The sequence below is a fragment of the Saimiri boliviensis genome, chromosome 20 (genome assembly GCF_048565385.1).
Source record: "Saimiri boliviensis isolate mSaiBol1 chromosome 20, mSaiBol1.pri, whole genome shotgun sequence".
Lineage (NCBI taxonomy): Eukaryota > Metazoa > Chordata > Mammalia > Primates > Cebidae > Saimiri > Saimiri boliviensis.
The window spans coordinates 29370647-29384895 of NC_133468.1; the positions used below are offsets into that span (position 1 = coordinate 29370647).

General features: G+C 58.3%; 2 protein-coding genes across 8 annotated transcripts in view; one reads left to right on the forward strand and one right to left on the reverse strand.

The window, feature by feature from the left end:
- The first annotated feature begins 694 nt into the window (after positions 1–694).
- On the forward strand, positions 695–4272 carry BHLHA15 (basic helix-loop-helix family member a15). The gene is made up of 2 exons (XM_003934301.4): positions 695–817; positions 1536–4272. The coding sequence occupies exon 2, from the start codon at positions 1590–1592 to the stop codon at positions 2157–2159; it is 570 nt and encodes a 189-aa protein (XP_003934350.2). The 5' UTR covers positions 695–817; positions 1536–1589; the 3' UTR covers positions 2160–4272.
- Positions 4273–4703: 431 nt separating this feature from the next.
- The window catches only part of TECPR1 (tectonin beta-propeller repeat containing 1), a 38702-nt gene continuing 29156 nt past the window's right edge, over positions 4704–14249 (reverse strand). For 5 of the 7 annotated variants that reach the window (XM_010344791.3, XM_003934236.4, XM_074390745.1 and 2 more), the window contains 9 exons: positions 13572–13668; positions 13383–13462; positions 12247–12303; positions 11653–11833; positions 11053–11188; positions 10343–10435; positions 6726–6832; positions 6482–6601; positions 4704–6293 (listed from right to left, as the gene is read on the reverse strand). In XM_010344791.3, coding sequence (XP_010343093.3) covers positions 6180–6293; positions 6482–6601; positions 6726–6832; positions 10343–10435; positions 11053–11188; positions 11653–11833; positions 12247–12303; positions 13383–13462; positions 13572–13668 — 985 coding nt within the window. In that variant the 3' untranslated portion in view covers positions 4704–6179. Of the gene's footprint in view, positions 6294–6481; positions 6602–6725; positions 6833–10342; positions 10436–11052; positions 11189–11652; positions 11834–12246; positions 12304–13382; positions 13463–13571; positions 13669–14249 lie in introns of those variants that run through there. The other 2 variants (XM_010344790.3, XM_074390746.1) reach the window with 2 other exon arrangements.

Sequence of the window (14249 nt, forward strand, 5' to 3'; positions counted from 1 at the left end):
AAGGCGCAGGAGCCCCTGTGAGATGCCGGCGTTGTCGCGGAGCGTCTCCTCCCCGAGTGCTCCTGGGACCTGGGCTCTGTGTTCTGAGCCTGAACCGGGGCTGCCCCTCAGCCTGGCAGCTCCCAGAGACCTCAGTTTCCCCATCTGCGGAATGGGCCTGGGGCCCCGCCACAGGTACAGGGGCCAGGGAAGGAGGGTCGCGGGAGGCATGGATGCGGGGGTGCTGTGATGGGGGAGGGTCGGGGGAAAGCGGGTGTGGGGAGGCTGTCTCGTGCACGGATGTGGGGGAGGTGCGGGTGGAAACTGAGGGGGAGGATGAGGAAAGCCAGTTTGTGGGGAGGCTGTTCTGGGAGAGGAGAGTAAGGGAAACGCGGACGCAGGCTGTCTTGAGGGGGCTGTAGGGGAAGTATGGGGAGAGACGGATGCGGGGAAGTTATCTCGGGGCAGGTGGCGGAGGCTAGAGGGGGAGGTTGTGGAGAGGCCTGTGGGGGCGGCTGTCTGCGGGGACGAGGGTGGGGGTGCTGTAGGGAGAGGATGGGGAGAGGCAGGTGGGGGCGGCTGTCTGTCTTGGGGGCGGGGCGGAAGCTGGGGGCGGTGCTGTACGGCCACCTGGTCCGAGAGCCCCGGGCGCCGCCCGCCAGCCGCAGGTGCTGCCACCGCCGCTCTGCGCCCGCCCGGGACACCCAGACCCCGGCTCCGCCCCGGTCCCGCCCCGAGGGTTCATTTGCATGAGTCTGCGGCCCCGCCCGGGGCGGCTAAAGCGACGTGTCCTTGTCCCCCGTGGGCAGCCTCGGCGCGTGCGGCCGCGGATCCCCAGGTAACCCGGGAGCTGGGAACTCCTGGAGGGCCGCGGGAAGGGGACCCAGGGGCAGGACCTAGCGGTGGGGTTGTGGGGGTTGGGGGAAAACCCGGGTGGGGGACTTGGGGTCTGTCTGGAGCCCCTACGGGGGCCATCCACGTGGTGGCACTGGGGGCTATCGCCAGGCCCTGGCCATTGCCGACCTCTGACCTCCACGGCTGCCCCATGTCTGCAGTGGTTCTGGCTCTGGCGCTGTCCTTTCGCGTGTCAGGTCCAGTAGGGCAGGACGAGAGCCTGGTGGCTGGAGTCACTGCCTGCCCATAGGCGAAGGAGTGAATGCCGCCCTCGGCAGAGGCGCCCCCTAAGCTAGGGTGGGGGACACATTTCAGAGTGGTCTAGGCAAAGTGCAAAGGTCACCGAGCTCAGGAGGCATTCGGAGGGCAGTGAGGGGTACGGGGCCAGAGAAAGATCCAGGGATCAGGGTGTCAACCAGGGGAAAGGAGGACACAGGGATGGGGACAGGTTCCGGGGGTCTGTATGAGGTGAGGCAGGGGCTTGGTGGGGTGTGGGGTCAGCCCAGGGCTAAGGTGTAAACAGAAGGATCTCCAGGCGTTGAGCACCAGCCCCTGCCCCTGGTACCATTGCTGTCAGCAGGAGGAAGCTGCCGGGGATGGCACCCCAGCGGGTCCCCGTCCGTGTGGGGTGACCACAGAGTGTCCTGTGTTCTGGATTTCAGCTCCAAGGGCCTCATCTCCCTGCCACCACCTCCTGGGACAGCCAGTCCAGGGCCATGAAGACCAAGAACCGGCCCCCGCGGCGCCGGGCCCCGGTGCAGGACACAGAGGCCACCCCCGGGGAGGGGACTCCCGATGGGCCCCTGCCCAGCCCACGCCCAGAGCCAGCCAAGAGTCTGCGGAGCAGGGCAGCCCGAGGAGCAGCAGGGCCTCGGGGCGAGGGCGGGCGCAGGCGGTCAGGACCGTCAGGGCCTGGGGGCCGTCGGGACAGCAGCATCCAGCGGCGGCTGGAGAGCAACGAGCGGGAGCGGCAGCGAATGCACAAGCTCAATAACGCCTTCCAGGCCCTACGCGAGGTCATCCCCCACGTGCGTGCCGACAAGAAGCTCTCCAAGATCGAGACTCTCACGCTGGCCAAGAACTACATCAAATCGCTGACGACAACCATCCTCACCATGTCTAGTGGCCGCCTCCCAGGCCTGGAGGGGCCGGGCCCCAAGCTCTACCAGCACTACCAACAGCAGCAGCAGGCAGCTGGGGGCGCACTGGGAGCCATAGAGGCCCAGCCCCAGGGTCACCTGCAGAGGTACTCCACGCAGATCCACAGCTTCCGAGAGGGCACCTAGTGCCTGGCTGTGGCGGGGGGGGGGTGTGGGGGGAGTGATGGTGGCTGTGGTGGCCCGGCCTGCTTCTCCCAGCCCCGGCCTTCAAGCCACAAGGCCCAGACGGGTGGTGACACCCCACGAGGACGCAGCCCCAGCGGCTCCATTTCCCCCCAACATTCAGTCACTTCCCTGGAGCCATTTTTCCTGCCCAGCTGGGGACCAGCGAGTGGCCCAGTTGAGGCTGTGGCCCCAGACAGTGGCATGAGGCCCAAACCTCTGGGTAGGGCTCAGGCGGTTCTCCGTTTTCATTGAGCCAGGTGGTCTCAGCGGGCACTGAAAGGCCTTCCTTAGCCTCTGAACTAAACTCTCTTCACCCCAACTTCCTCCAGGGCAAGGGGAGATCCCAGGAAAAGGTTCCTTACAGATTTTCCAAGGCCAAGGCCCTGCAAGGACCTCCCCCCGCCAACCTTCATTGTAGGGCTGCATGGGGCCTGGGCTTAGCGCCCTCATTTGGAGTAATCTGAGGCCCAGGACAAGCCTGGCAGAGCCCAAGGCTGCTCAGGGCAGATGACCTCACAGTCATCCTCAAAGGCTGAACGGTGGGGGAGGGGCTGGAGTCTCTTCCTCCCTCTGAATCAGGGCTCCTGGAGGTGGTGACTCCAGGCTGTGCCACGTTGTGAAGGGTCTGAGGCAGAGTCTGAGGGGCACCGTGGAGCTGGAGCAGGAGACAGGGCAGGGTGTTCCTAGCACAGCCCTTCTGGGCATGGGAGAGAAGTCCCAAAACCCTGGGTCACTCCCCAAGATGACTCGGAGGTCTCCTGCTCAGCCCTCACCTGTGCAGGGAGGGGGTGTGCACCCCCCAGCCCTGCCTCTGCCATGACTTATTGTCTCTGGTATGGGTTTGTCATGTAATTGGCACCATGCTGTCTTTAGGACATTACAACGTGCTTGCGTCCTGGTTTGAGTTGGTAACCCACAAGGCCCTCTGTGTGGTGGAGCCTGGGGGTGGCAGTTTCGTGCCTCCTCCTGCCCAGGTGCTTTGTCCTCATGGCCAGGCCTGGTGACTTGGCACATCCCTGCTGCCCCAAGCCCTGCTTCCTTCTGCTGGGCATTCCTGCCCCACTAGCTCTTGGCTCTCCCCTCCCTCGTGCCTCTGCCCAGAGATGTCCCAAAGGCCCTCAGGGCCATGCTGGGCCGGGGATGTGGCTGCCATAGCAGAGGCCGAGGGCTCTGGCTGGCCTGTCCCCACCAGGTGGCCTTGCCCTCCCAAGTTGGGGATCTTGGCACCAGATGCTTGCGGCAGCAGGCTTGGGGTCAGCCCTGGCCACGTAAGGACACAGGTGACACCCTTAGGATCTGGCATTGACTGCTTTAGGCCTAACTTTCCTGGTCAGGGTCTCCGAAAGGTGGCCCAGGCACATTGGTCTCATTTCAATGAGACTCAATCAGAGGCCTGGTCTGGTCCTGGCCCTACCACCCCAGCTGTTCTTCAGCATGGCTCAGGGTGGGGACCCGAGGCTGCTGGGTCTGTCTCTTGGGAGGGGGTGCTCTGGAAGGTCAGGGTGACCCATCCCTGTGAGCTGAGGTTGATGCAGCTGAGAGCTTGGGACAGAGAGAGCCTGGGCCTCACTGCAGGGCACCTGCCCAGTGGGGACACAAGATGACAGAGACCTCACCATTGGGGGCACTCAGGTGCTACAAACCTGGCAGCTCATTTCCGGCTGAGTTGTGGCCAGAGCAGGGCTTGGTTCGCCCTTGAACTTGCTGAATGGACCAACAAGCTGAGTCAGAAAACCCAGAAGAGCCTCGATCCAGGAGATGGAGACTGTGCCCAGCATCCAGCTGCAGCCCAGGGCTTCTCCAGGGCAGCAGGAGGGCCTGGGGGTGGCCGCCTTCAGGACAATGGTTTCTGCCCTGAACTGGCAACTCCACCTCCTCTGCTTCCTAGAGGGTGACCTGGGCAGAGCCGCCCAGTCCTTCATCCCTTTAGGACAGAGGGCCACAGCACACAGGATCCTCAGCAGCCATAGTCCCGCTTTGGGGTGTCCAGCGTTTCGAGGAGGAAAGGGGACAGGGGCCATGTCCACACCCTTGGCCCTTCTCTTGGACCCCAAGGTCAGGCTGGATCCTTTTATCCTGTGGGGAGCCCCTGCCTTGGCCATTGGGATGTTTCCTCAAGTCCCTGGACAAGCGGGTCAGAGACTCCCTCGATGTCCCCTGGGGCCGTGGACGCATCCACCTCCCCCCCCCCCCCGCAGACAGGCGCCCTTAGAGCTCCAGAGGCGTGATCCCTATCCCCATCCCCACCATCGGAGAAGCCAGAACTGTGATTGTCCCATCTGGGAAAACCCAGGTGGAGCCGAAGGGCCCGTGCCCCAGCTGCAATTGTGCTGAAAATGTTTCTCAAATGACCCAAATTGGCTCTTATTTTTTCTTATGGCCCCTTCAAAGTATTCATGAAATGGATGCTGTGTCATAAAGCAAAAATAAAAGATTTCATGGCAATGGCTGCTTCAAGAGCGCGGGGAGCCACGTGTTTTAATCAATTTATCGCTAAAAACAGTATGGCGCTGACACTCCAGGGGAAATGTTTATTGAGTAAAGCTTCTGAGGATGTAATGCCAGGCAGGTAAGCCACTGGTGTTCAGCAGTGAGAGGACGCATCACTGCTGTCCTGCAGGGTGAGGCCCTCCCCGTGCCTTGCTGAGAGCCACCTGCAGACACAGCAGGTTGCAGCAGAACACACAGGTCCCTGTTGTAGGGGGACAGACTGTAATGCCCACATAGAGAAAACCTGATAGTGAAATGTAAACAGACAGGACAGGGTGGTTGTAGGTGGCTGCCGCCCTTCCCGTGATTGATCTGAGAGCTCACACCTGGCGGCACCAGGACCTACTTTCAGAAACACGGGAACTCCAGGTCCCTCAGACGCCTGTGGGAGGGGCCCCAGGGAGACCTTTCTCAGCATCAGCTTTTGGGTGACAAACCCCGTACAGCAAAACTGTACAGATACAAACAACGGACTCCCTGATGACAATGAGACCAGAACCCCAGAAAGGTCAGGAGGTGGCACAGTCATCCCCTCTCCAACCGAGCAGAGCCTGGAGCTGGGGTCTGATGACCTCCTGGGCAAAGTGTTCAGGTTGAGGAAGCAAACCCCCAAATGGGGCACAGGGGATCAAAAGCAGCTGAGGGCCGGGGGAGGTGGCTCATGCCTGCTGCTGAAGGAGGAATCTCGCTCTGTTGCCCAGGCTGGAGGGCAGTGGCACCATCTCGGTTCACTGCCACCTCTGCTTCCTAGGTTTAAGCAATTCTCCTGCCTCAGCCTCCCGAGTAGCTGGGATGACAGGCACGCACCACCAGGCCTGGCTAATTTTTGTATTTTTAGTAGAGACGGGAGTTCACCATGTTGGCCAGGCTGGTCTTGAACTCTTGACCTCAGGTGATCTGCCCGCCTTAGCCTCCCAAAGTGCTGGGATTACAGGCATGAGCCACCTCGCCCAGCCTCCTTCCTTCACTTGTGAAATTAAAGCCTCCTTGGAAGTCCTGCTCTGAGAAGGGGTCACTGCACGTGGTAAAGAGGCCCTGGGCCCCATGGCCGTCTCTCTTGGCCAGGGGTGGCGGGACCCAGGTGCTGCTGAGATGCCAGCACAGCAGGGCTCCGTCCTGGGCTCTGCTGCCCCAGGGCCCGTGCTCCTGGCGGGCTCCAGGTTCCAGGTTCTAGTCCTGGAAAGGCAGGAGGGAGAGGCCTAAGGGAAGGGTGGGAGGGGCCGGGGCCTCTGGGAGGTGCAGCTCCCACCCCACGCCCCACACCCTGGGGCTTCTCGCAGACAGGGACACGTGCAGGAGTGTCTGCAGAGCTTCACATTTCGGGGCTGTCGCAGCCACTGCCTCTGAAGTGGCCACAGCCTCGGGGCCAGGTTCCCTCCTGAGTCCGCTTGGGTGACATCCCTCCACCAGTGCACACTTCAGCACAAGAATGGCTCAGCCTTGATCCCCCAAACTGGGCACCACCCCTGCATCTAGGTGTCGGGGGGCACCTCAGCAGCAGATGGGGCCATAGGCCTCTGGTGGAGCACTCGGCTCTTGCTCCTGGTATGAGCTCCGGGGGGCACTGGTGGCATTGGCCCGGACAGAGATGTGGTCCCAGCCTCCCTGCAAGGAGAAAGTTGTATCACCAGGGGACGCAGGGGCTTGAGGGTGCCCGAGGGGCTCTGCCTGGGGGCCTCCCTCCAATTCCGACACTGGGTCCCAGGGGACTGTCCCACAGTGGCCGTCCCCGTCTTCAGCGCCCAGTGCAGGCACAAGGGGACCACATAGTCCCAGCCGAGGGCCCCGCTCACCCCGATGCCGTAGTCCCAGCCCTGGCCCTTGGGCTCGTGGGGCTGCACGCCTGTGCGATGACACACCGTCCCCCGGCTCAGGCTGTGGCTGCCCTGCACTTTGCTGGCGATCACCCAGACCTGGAGCACAGATGCCATGAAGTCCCTGGACCCAGCTGCACTGAGACGGCTGGGCACAGGATGGGGGAGACATGAGAGGGAACTGGAGCACCCCAAGAGCGTGACACCCCTTGAGTGCCCCCACCTGGTCCAGGGGCCCCACGGATACTCGGCACACGTTGTTGGACACGTGCTCCCAGCTGGAGCCCTGCGGGTAGCTGGGCGTGATCCCCTGGCGATACCATAAGTTTCCTGAGGAGAGAAGCAGTGAGGGTCAAAGGGGAAGACCCTTCTGCCCCTGCGGCCCAGCAACCCGGGGCCAGGCCCACTCTAACCACTTCTGGGTCTTGGAAGCTGCTGGGGACGGGAGAGTCCTGGAACCCGAGTTGGGGCCATAGCTTCCTGCGCCTCTCCACACTCAGGAGCCTAGGCTGCAGCCAACTCTGCCCTCTGCACATTCTGGGCGTCCCCAAGCTTCATAATCACCCTATTGTGCTGGGCACGGTTGGTGTCCTGATCCTGTTTCTGCAGAGGCAGAAACTGAGGACAAGGGAAGTCCTAGCCAGAGCGATCAGGCAAGAGAAGGAAAGAAAGGGCATCCAAGTAAGAAAAGAGGAAGTCACAGTGTTTCTGTTTGCCCGTGATATGATCGTATACCTAGAAAACCCTAAAGACTCCTCCAAAAGCCTCCCAGATTTGATACATGAGTTCAGGAAAGTTTCAGGTTACAAAATCAACGTGCATAAATCAGTAGCACTGCTACATGCCAACAGCAACCAAGCTGAGAATCAAATTGAGAACCTAACCCCTTTTATAGCAGCTGCAAAAGATAAAATAAAATACCTAGGCATGTACTTAACCAAGGAGGTGAAAGATCGCTACAAGGAGAACCACAAAACACAGCTGAAAGAAATCATAGATGACAGAAACAAATGGAAATAGATCTCACACTCATGGATTGATGAGTATGGGGTGAATCAGTGGAAGAATCGATATCATGAAAATGACCATACTGCCCAAAGCAATCTACAGATTCAATTTCTATTAAAATACCGACATCATTTTTTACAGAATTAGAAAAAAAAACCCCTAAAATTCATATGAAACCAAAAAAGAGGCTGAATGCTCAAAACAATCCTAACCAAAAAGAACCAATCTGAAGGCACCACATTACTGGATTTCAATTATACTATAAGCCTACAGTAACCAAAACAGTATGGTGCTGCTATAAAAACAGACACATAGACCAATGGAACAGAAGAGAGAACCAAGAAATAAAGCCAGATACTTACAACCAACTGATCTTTGAGAAAGCATACAAAAACATAAATTGAGGAAAGGACACCCTGTTCAATAAACGCTTCTGGGAAAACTGGAGAGTTGCATGGAGAAGAATGAAACTGGATCTGTATTTCTCACCATATAAAAAGATCAGCTCAAGATGGATCAAAGACTTACATCTAAGACCTAAAACCATAAAAATTCTACGAGAAAACAAAAAAAATCTATTTAAGAGCTTGGCCTAGGCAAAGAATTTCTGACTAAGATCTCAAAAGCAAATGCAACAAAAACAGAAATAAATAAAGGAGAACAAATTAAAAAGTTTTCCTGCATAGCAGAAGAAATAATCATCAGAGTAAACAGACAACCCACAGGATGGGAGAAAATATTTGCAAACTATGCAACTGACAAAGGACTAATATCCAGAATCTATGAGGACTCAAACAAATCAGCACACACACGCAAAATAAACCAATAATCCCATCAAAAGTGGGCAAATGACATGAATAGACATTTCCCAAAAGAAGATATGCAAATGACCAACGAACATGAAAAACTGCTCAACACCACTAATCATCAGAGAAGTGCAAATCAAAGCCACAATGATACTGATACCACTTTATTTCTGCAAGACTGGCCATTATTGTAAGGTCAAAAAACAATAGAGCCAGGTACATCGGCTCACACCTGTAATCCCAACACTTTAGGAGGCCGAGGTGGGTGGATCACTTGAGGTCAGAAGTTGGAGACCAGCCTGGCCAACATGGTGAAACCTCATCTCTACTAAAAATGCAAAGATTAGCCAGGTGTGGTGGTGGGCACCTGTAGTCTCAGCTACTTGGGAGGCTGAGGCAGGAGAATCGCTTGAACCCAGGAGGTGGAGGTTGCAGCGAGCTGAGATCACATCACTGCACTTCAGCCTGGGAGACAGAGCAAGACCCTATCTCAAAAACAAAAACAAAAAAAACAAACCAAAAAAACAATAGATGTTGGTATAGATGTGGTGAAAGTAAAAGGGAACGCTTATTCGCTGCTGGTGGGAATGTAAATTCGTATTAATCTCTATGGAAAACGGTACAGAGAGGTTTCAAAGAACTGAAAGTAGATCTGTCGTTCCATCCAGCAATCCCACTGCGGGGCATCTTCACAAATGAAAAGAAGTAATTATACGGAAAAGATGCTTTCACACGCATGTTTACTGCAGCAGTTTACAACTGCACAGATAGGGACCAGGGCAAGTGCCCACCATGAGTGGACACAGAAAATGTGGTACACATACACCATGGAATATTATGCAGCCACAAAAAGAATGAGATCGAGTCTTTGGCAGCAATTTGGGTGGAACTGAAGGCCATTATTCTAAGTGAAGTAACTCAGGAATAGAAAATCAATTACCACATGTTCTCACTTACAAGTGGGAGCTGAGCTATGGGTAATCAAAGGCATGCAGTGTGAATATAATGGAGACTCGGGAGCGGGTAGGCTGGGAGAGGGGTGAGAAAGAAAACACTACATATCGGGTACAAGGTACACTACTTGGCTGATGGGTACACTGAAATCTCAGGCTTCACTGCTGTGTGACTCATCCGTGTCACCAAAAACAATTTGTACCCCTAAAGCTATAGAAGTAAAAATAAATGAGGGCAAGAAATTATTTAAACAAGTAAGAAGGGGCTGGGTGTGGTCAGCAGAGGCTGACGTCAGCTGGGCGCCTTGTACGGTGGTTAGTGAGGTCTTACATCAGAAGAACCACTTGCCAAAACAATAGTCCAAAGCAGGTGTCCCCAAACTACGGCCCGCAGGCCGCATGCGGCCCCCTGAGGCCATTTATCCAGCCCCCCGCCACACTTCAGGAAGGGGCACCTCTTTCATTGGTGGTCAGTGAGAGGAGCACAGTATGTGGTGGCCCTCCAACGGTCTGAGGGACAGTGAACTGGCCCCCTGTGTAAAAAGTTTGAGGACGCCTGGTCCAAAGGGTGAATCAGACCCAGTATCTGCCGGCCCAACAGGGCGACTACAGCAAGAAATAATTCTTTCTTGAGATGGAGTCTCGCTCTGTTGCCCAGGCTGGAATGCAGTGGCACAATTTTGGTTCACTACACCTTCTGCAGCTTGAACCTTCAGTACCCACAAAAATGAAAGGTTTTGGTTTTTTGGTTTTTTTTTTTTTTTTTTTTTGAAGCAGAATCTTGCTCTATCCTTGAGGGGTGCTCTCGGCTCACTGCAGCTTCCACCTCCCGGGTTCAAGTGATTCTCCTGACTCGGCCTTCCAAGTAGCTGGGATTACGGGCCCTTGCCACCATGCCCAGCTAATTTTTGTATTTTTAGTAGAGATGTGGTTTTACCATGTTGGCCAGGCTGGTCTTGAACTCCTGATCTCAGGTTATCTGCCCGCTTCAGCCTCCTAAAGTGCTGGGATTATAGGTGACAGCCACCGGGCCGGGCCAAAACATTAAAAAAATTTTTAAAAGAGCTACTTGCCGTTGTCATCCAAGGCATAGACTGACGTCTGACCGACGGACACCTGCTTCAGCCTCTGTCTCGGGGGCGGTGGGATGTGGTACCAGCAGTCACCTGCGAAGGGTAAGCTGACTTAGGCACGCGGCCTCCTCCTGCTCGCACGGACCAGGTGGGGCTGTGGGCCTCATCCCCAGCTGTATCTCAGATGTGTAGCCAGGTGTCGGCTGTGGGCCACACAGAGCTGACCTGTGCCTTGCCATCCTGGGGGTTCTCTGGAAGCCATGGCTTGCTCCGATGGACCCATCTCGCCAGCGCAACATGAAAGCTTCCAGCCCCGCCCACGGTGGAGACCCAGCCTCAGGGGCCGCCTGGCTAACCCAACCCTGTGTGGAGGGCAGCCAAGTACCAGCGTACCCTGTGTTGGACACTGGACATCTGGCGAAGAACAAGCCAGCACAGCCCATCCTCCCGGGTGGCCACCAGAGTGGTCACTGTGGAGTGGGAGCTGCAGGGCCAAGACACAGAGGCCACCCATGGGAAGGGCCAGGTAGGCCTGGCTCCGGCTGCCACAATACCAGCGTGACCACCTCCTGGTCAGTCCTAGTGGGAGGGGACATGGCTTCTGGGGGACCCTGGCTCAGCCCTGGCACCTGGTCCCAAGGGGATGTTCAGCAAACATCAGCTTGGACTGAAGCTGAGCCCAGCAGGGGCTCCTGGAGTGTGGCGCTCACCGGCTGGCTGTGAGGGGTACACGGAGCCCCGGTAGAAGGCAGACCCATCCCTCGCCACGGCCCACACCTGGTAGCAGGCCCCAATGGAGATGGACATGAAGGGCTGGTCAGTGCCAACGTGCAGCCAGGAGGAGCCCTGCAGACGGCAAGGAGGGGCGCTGAGGTCACCAGGGCCCCACCCCTAGGCCCCACCTCCAGGCCCAGCAGAAATGGGCCTAGTGGGTGGGCAGCACCGGTAGCTGGGGGACAACTAGGGTCACACAGCCCCACCCAGCCTGATCTTCGTGCTCATTGAACTCCTGGGTGCGTCTCATACTCCTGTAAGCAGGGAAAGCACCCCAGTGGGCATGTGCACCTCACCAGGGTGCTGACCATCACGGACTGGGTGCCAAAGAGCCAAGGTACCCCTGGGCCCACCTCTGTCACCCCTGCCCCACCAGCCTCATTCCCTGGCCAACTGTCCCAAAGCGCAGGGACCCACTCGGGCCACAGGCGGTGTCCACTGGTCCCAGGGGCTTGTCCTGAGCAGGGTCCGAGCCCAGCGGGACTCCAGAGCAAGGGTCCTCATTTCAGGAAGAATCTGCCAGGCCCGGCGCTCACCGCGGGGTTGAGCTCCGACACGCCCAGGCGGCACAGCACGTCTCCCTTGTCGCTGACAGCCCAGAGCGCAATGCTGTGCCCGCTCCCCTCAGCACTGGGGCTCTCCGGGATGATGGACACGTCCCTGAGGGCGATGGGGGCCACCTCCAGCCAGGGCCCGCTGGTCACCAGCTTGCATTTTCTGTATAGTGGAGAGGAGGCACAGCCTGAGGACCCCAAGGGCCTCTTCCCGCTGGAGCCAGGAGGAGGAAAGCAGTCCACCCCCGAATGGTGGAAAGAGGGGCCCAGAGGTGGCTCCCGCCCTACCCCCAGCCAAGCCCCGTTCTCTGTCCAGATCACAAGCAGAGCGTGCCAGTGACATTTATTTGTTCATGAAAACAAACTCTTCTGAAACCAGAGAGCGTTGGGAGCCCGCAGGCATTTCCTGGGCTGACATTTACTTAGACTCAGCTTCCCTCTTCACCCCACTCCCCACTGCTTCTTCCCCTGGGACTGAGGTCAGAGGCCAGGAGATCGGCCCCGGGTGTGGGGAACCAGCGCTCCCTCGGGGCGGCTTCTCCAGGAGCTGACAGTCACGCCGCGGCCCTGCCTCACCTGGCCCAGCACCGCCTCCTCACAAAATCCTTCATCGTTTTGGACCCATGGTAGGAGCTGCAAGAAGGAAGAAGATGAAATCAGGGCTACTTCGTGGAAGTTTCTGGAAAGTCCCTACATGCAAACATTCTTGTTCTACCCGGGACAGGGCATAGAGCCTGGGCGGAAGCCACAGATGAGGTTCAGAGGAGGAGGTGTCACTACGCACGGCTCTCGGGAGACGCTTCCTGGCTGCCCCAGTGGGGTCAGGGCTGTGCGCAGCCCCAGGGACCTGCAGGGAGGGCCTTCCGGGGGTTGGGGTCTCCCACAAGTTGGAGGCTCCCTGGGGAAGGGGGTCAGGGCCTTCCTGGGGCCAGGCCATAGCAGTTGCCTATCAGGGGTCAGGCGAAGGGGACTCAGCCCTCCCTCCCCAGGCCCTGTCGGAGCCCTGTTGGGGAGCAAGAGCCCTGGGTCAGGTTGGGCCCGCGGCCAGGGGAGGGTGTTCTCAGAGGCCTGGCTGTGGCTGAGGGGATGGTCTCGGCCTGCTCAGAAGCTTCTGGCTCTGGGCCCTGGCTAAGGCTGCCCTGGCTCTGTCTCCCTCGGACAGACTGAGACTGTGCTGCGAAGGCGCTGCGCTGCCAGGGTCCCAGGCCTCTGGAGACGGCGACCGCCTCTCTCGGAGGGGCTCACACTGCCCCTTCACATGACATCTCATGTTGGGCCCTGCATCACTCAGGGCCTGGCTCAAAGCCTCCCAGAGCTGACCCTGCTAAGGCTGTCCTCAAGCCCCTCAGTCTGGCGCCCCGGGTGCTACCATCTGACCCTCCCAGAGCCCAGGCCCAGCACAACAGAGATAAGCCTGGTGTGGGGGAGCCATGGAGTTTCTACCTGTGCCACGCCCCAAGGCCCCAGGTGCCAGGTGTGCAGGGAGTGCTCCCCTGGGCCCCTCCCAGCTCCTCCACTGGCTCCTCCCCCTGCAGGAACTCGGCTGGCACCTGGGGTCTGCTCCTTGGCGAGGCCAGGGGCTGGGGAGCCAGAGTTCTCCAGGCTTAGGGGGTAGGGTTCAGCCTGGCAGAGCAGTGAGGCTGGGGGCCGTGCCCTCCAGGGCCCTGATGCTCAGGACCCAGCCCGAAGGCCCTGCACAGGGAGAGGCTTACGCAGGGAAGTCGCTGGCGTACTGCCAACCCTCCTGGTCCGTGCCCCCTGGTACGCTGAAATCCACGAACCAGTCAGAAACCTGGGAGGAGTGGGTCAGTGAGGACGGGAGCCCCCCACATCCAGGAGGCAGTCAGAACACTCGAGGAGGGGCAAGGAGGGGTGGGTGGGCAGATTCCTGCTCCCCTCACCCAGGCCCACTGTGGGGACGGGGGCTTCGTGCCGGCCTTGGTGCACTCCTGCAGTCCCGAGGCGTCACTCCACATGTACCGGTCGGTGGGGAGACCCCTGCGGCAGAACGACGGGCCGGTGATGAGGGAGACTGGGGGACCGGTTCACTCAGGCACCCCCATAACAGCCCTGGTGGCAGCCCCGAAGGGAAGCACTGAGCTCCAGCCACCTCCAGACACTCGCTCTCCTAAGAGGTGACAGCTGGCTGGCCACAGGGGCTCACACCTGTAATCCCAGCACTTTGGGAGGCCAAGGCAGGCGAATCACCTGAGGTCAGGAGTTCCAGACCTGAGGTCTGGTGAAGCCCCATCTGTACTAAAAATACAAAAATTAGTTGGGCATGGTGGTGGGCGCTGGTAATCCCAGATAGTTGGGAGGCTGAGAATCACTTGAACTTGGGAGGCAGAGGTTGCAGTGAGCCAAGATTGTGCCACTGCACTCCAGCCTGGGTGACAGAGCAAGACTCCATCTCAAAAAAAAAAAGAGGTGACAGTCAAAGCCAGCACTGTCCCAGGCAGGAGACCCACCCAGAAGACCCCACATCACCAGGGTACCCAGGCTAGAGAGGCCACAGCCTCTGGGCAGGCTGGAAGCCACCTCGCTTTCCTTTCCATTATCCCTCCAGAGTCCCCTCAGCC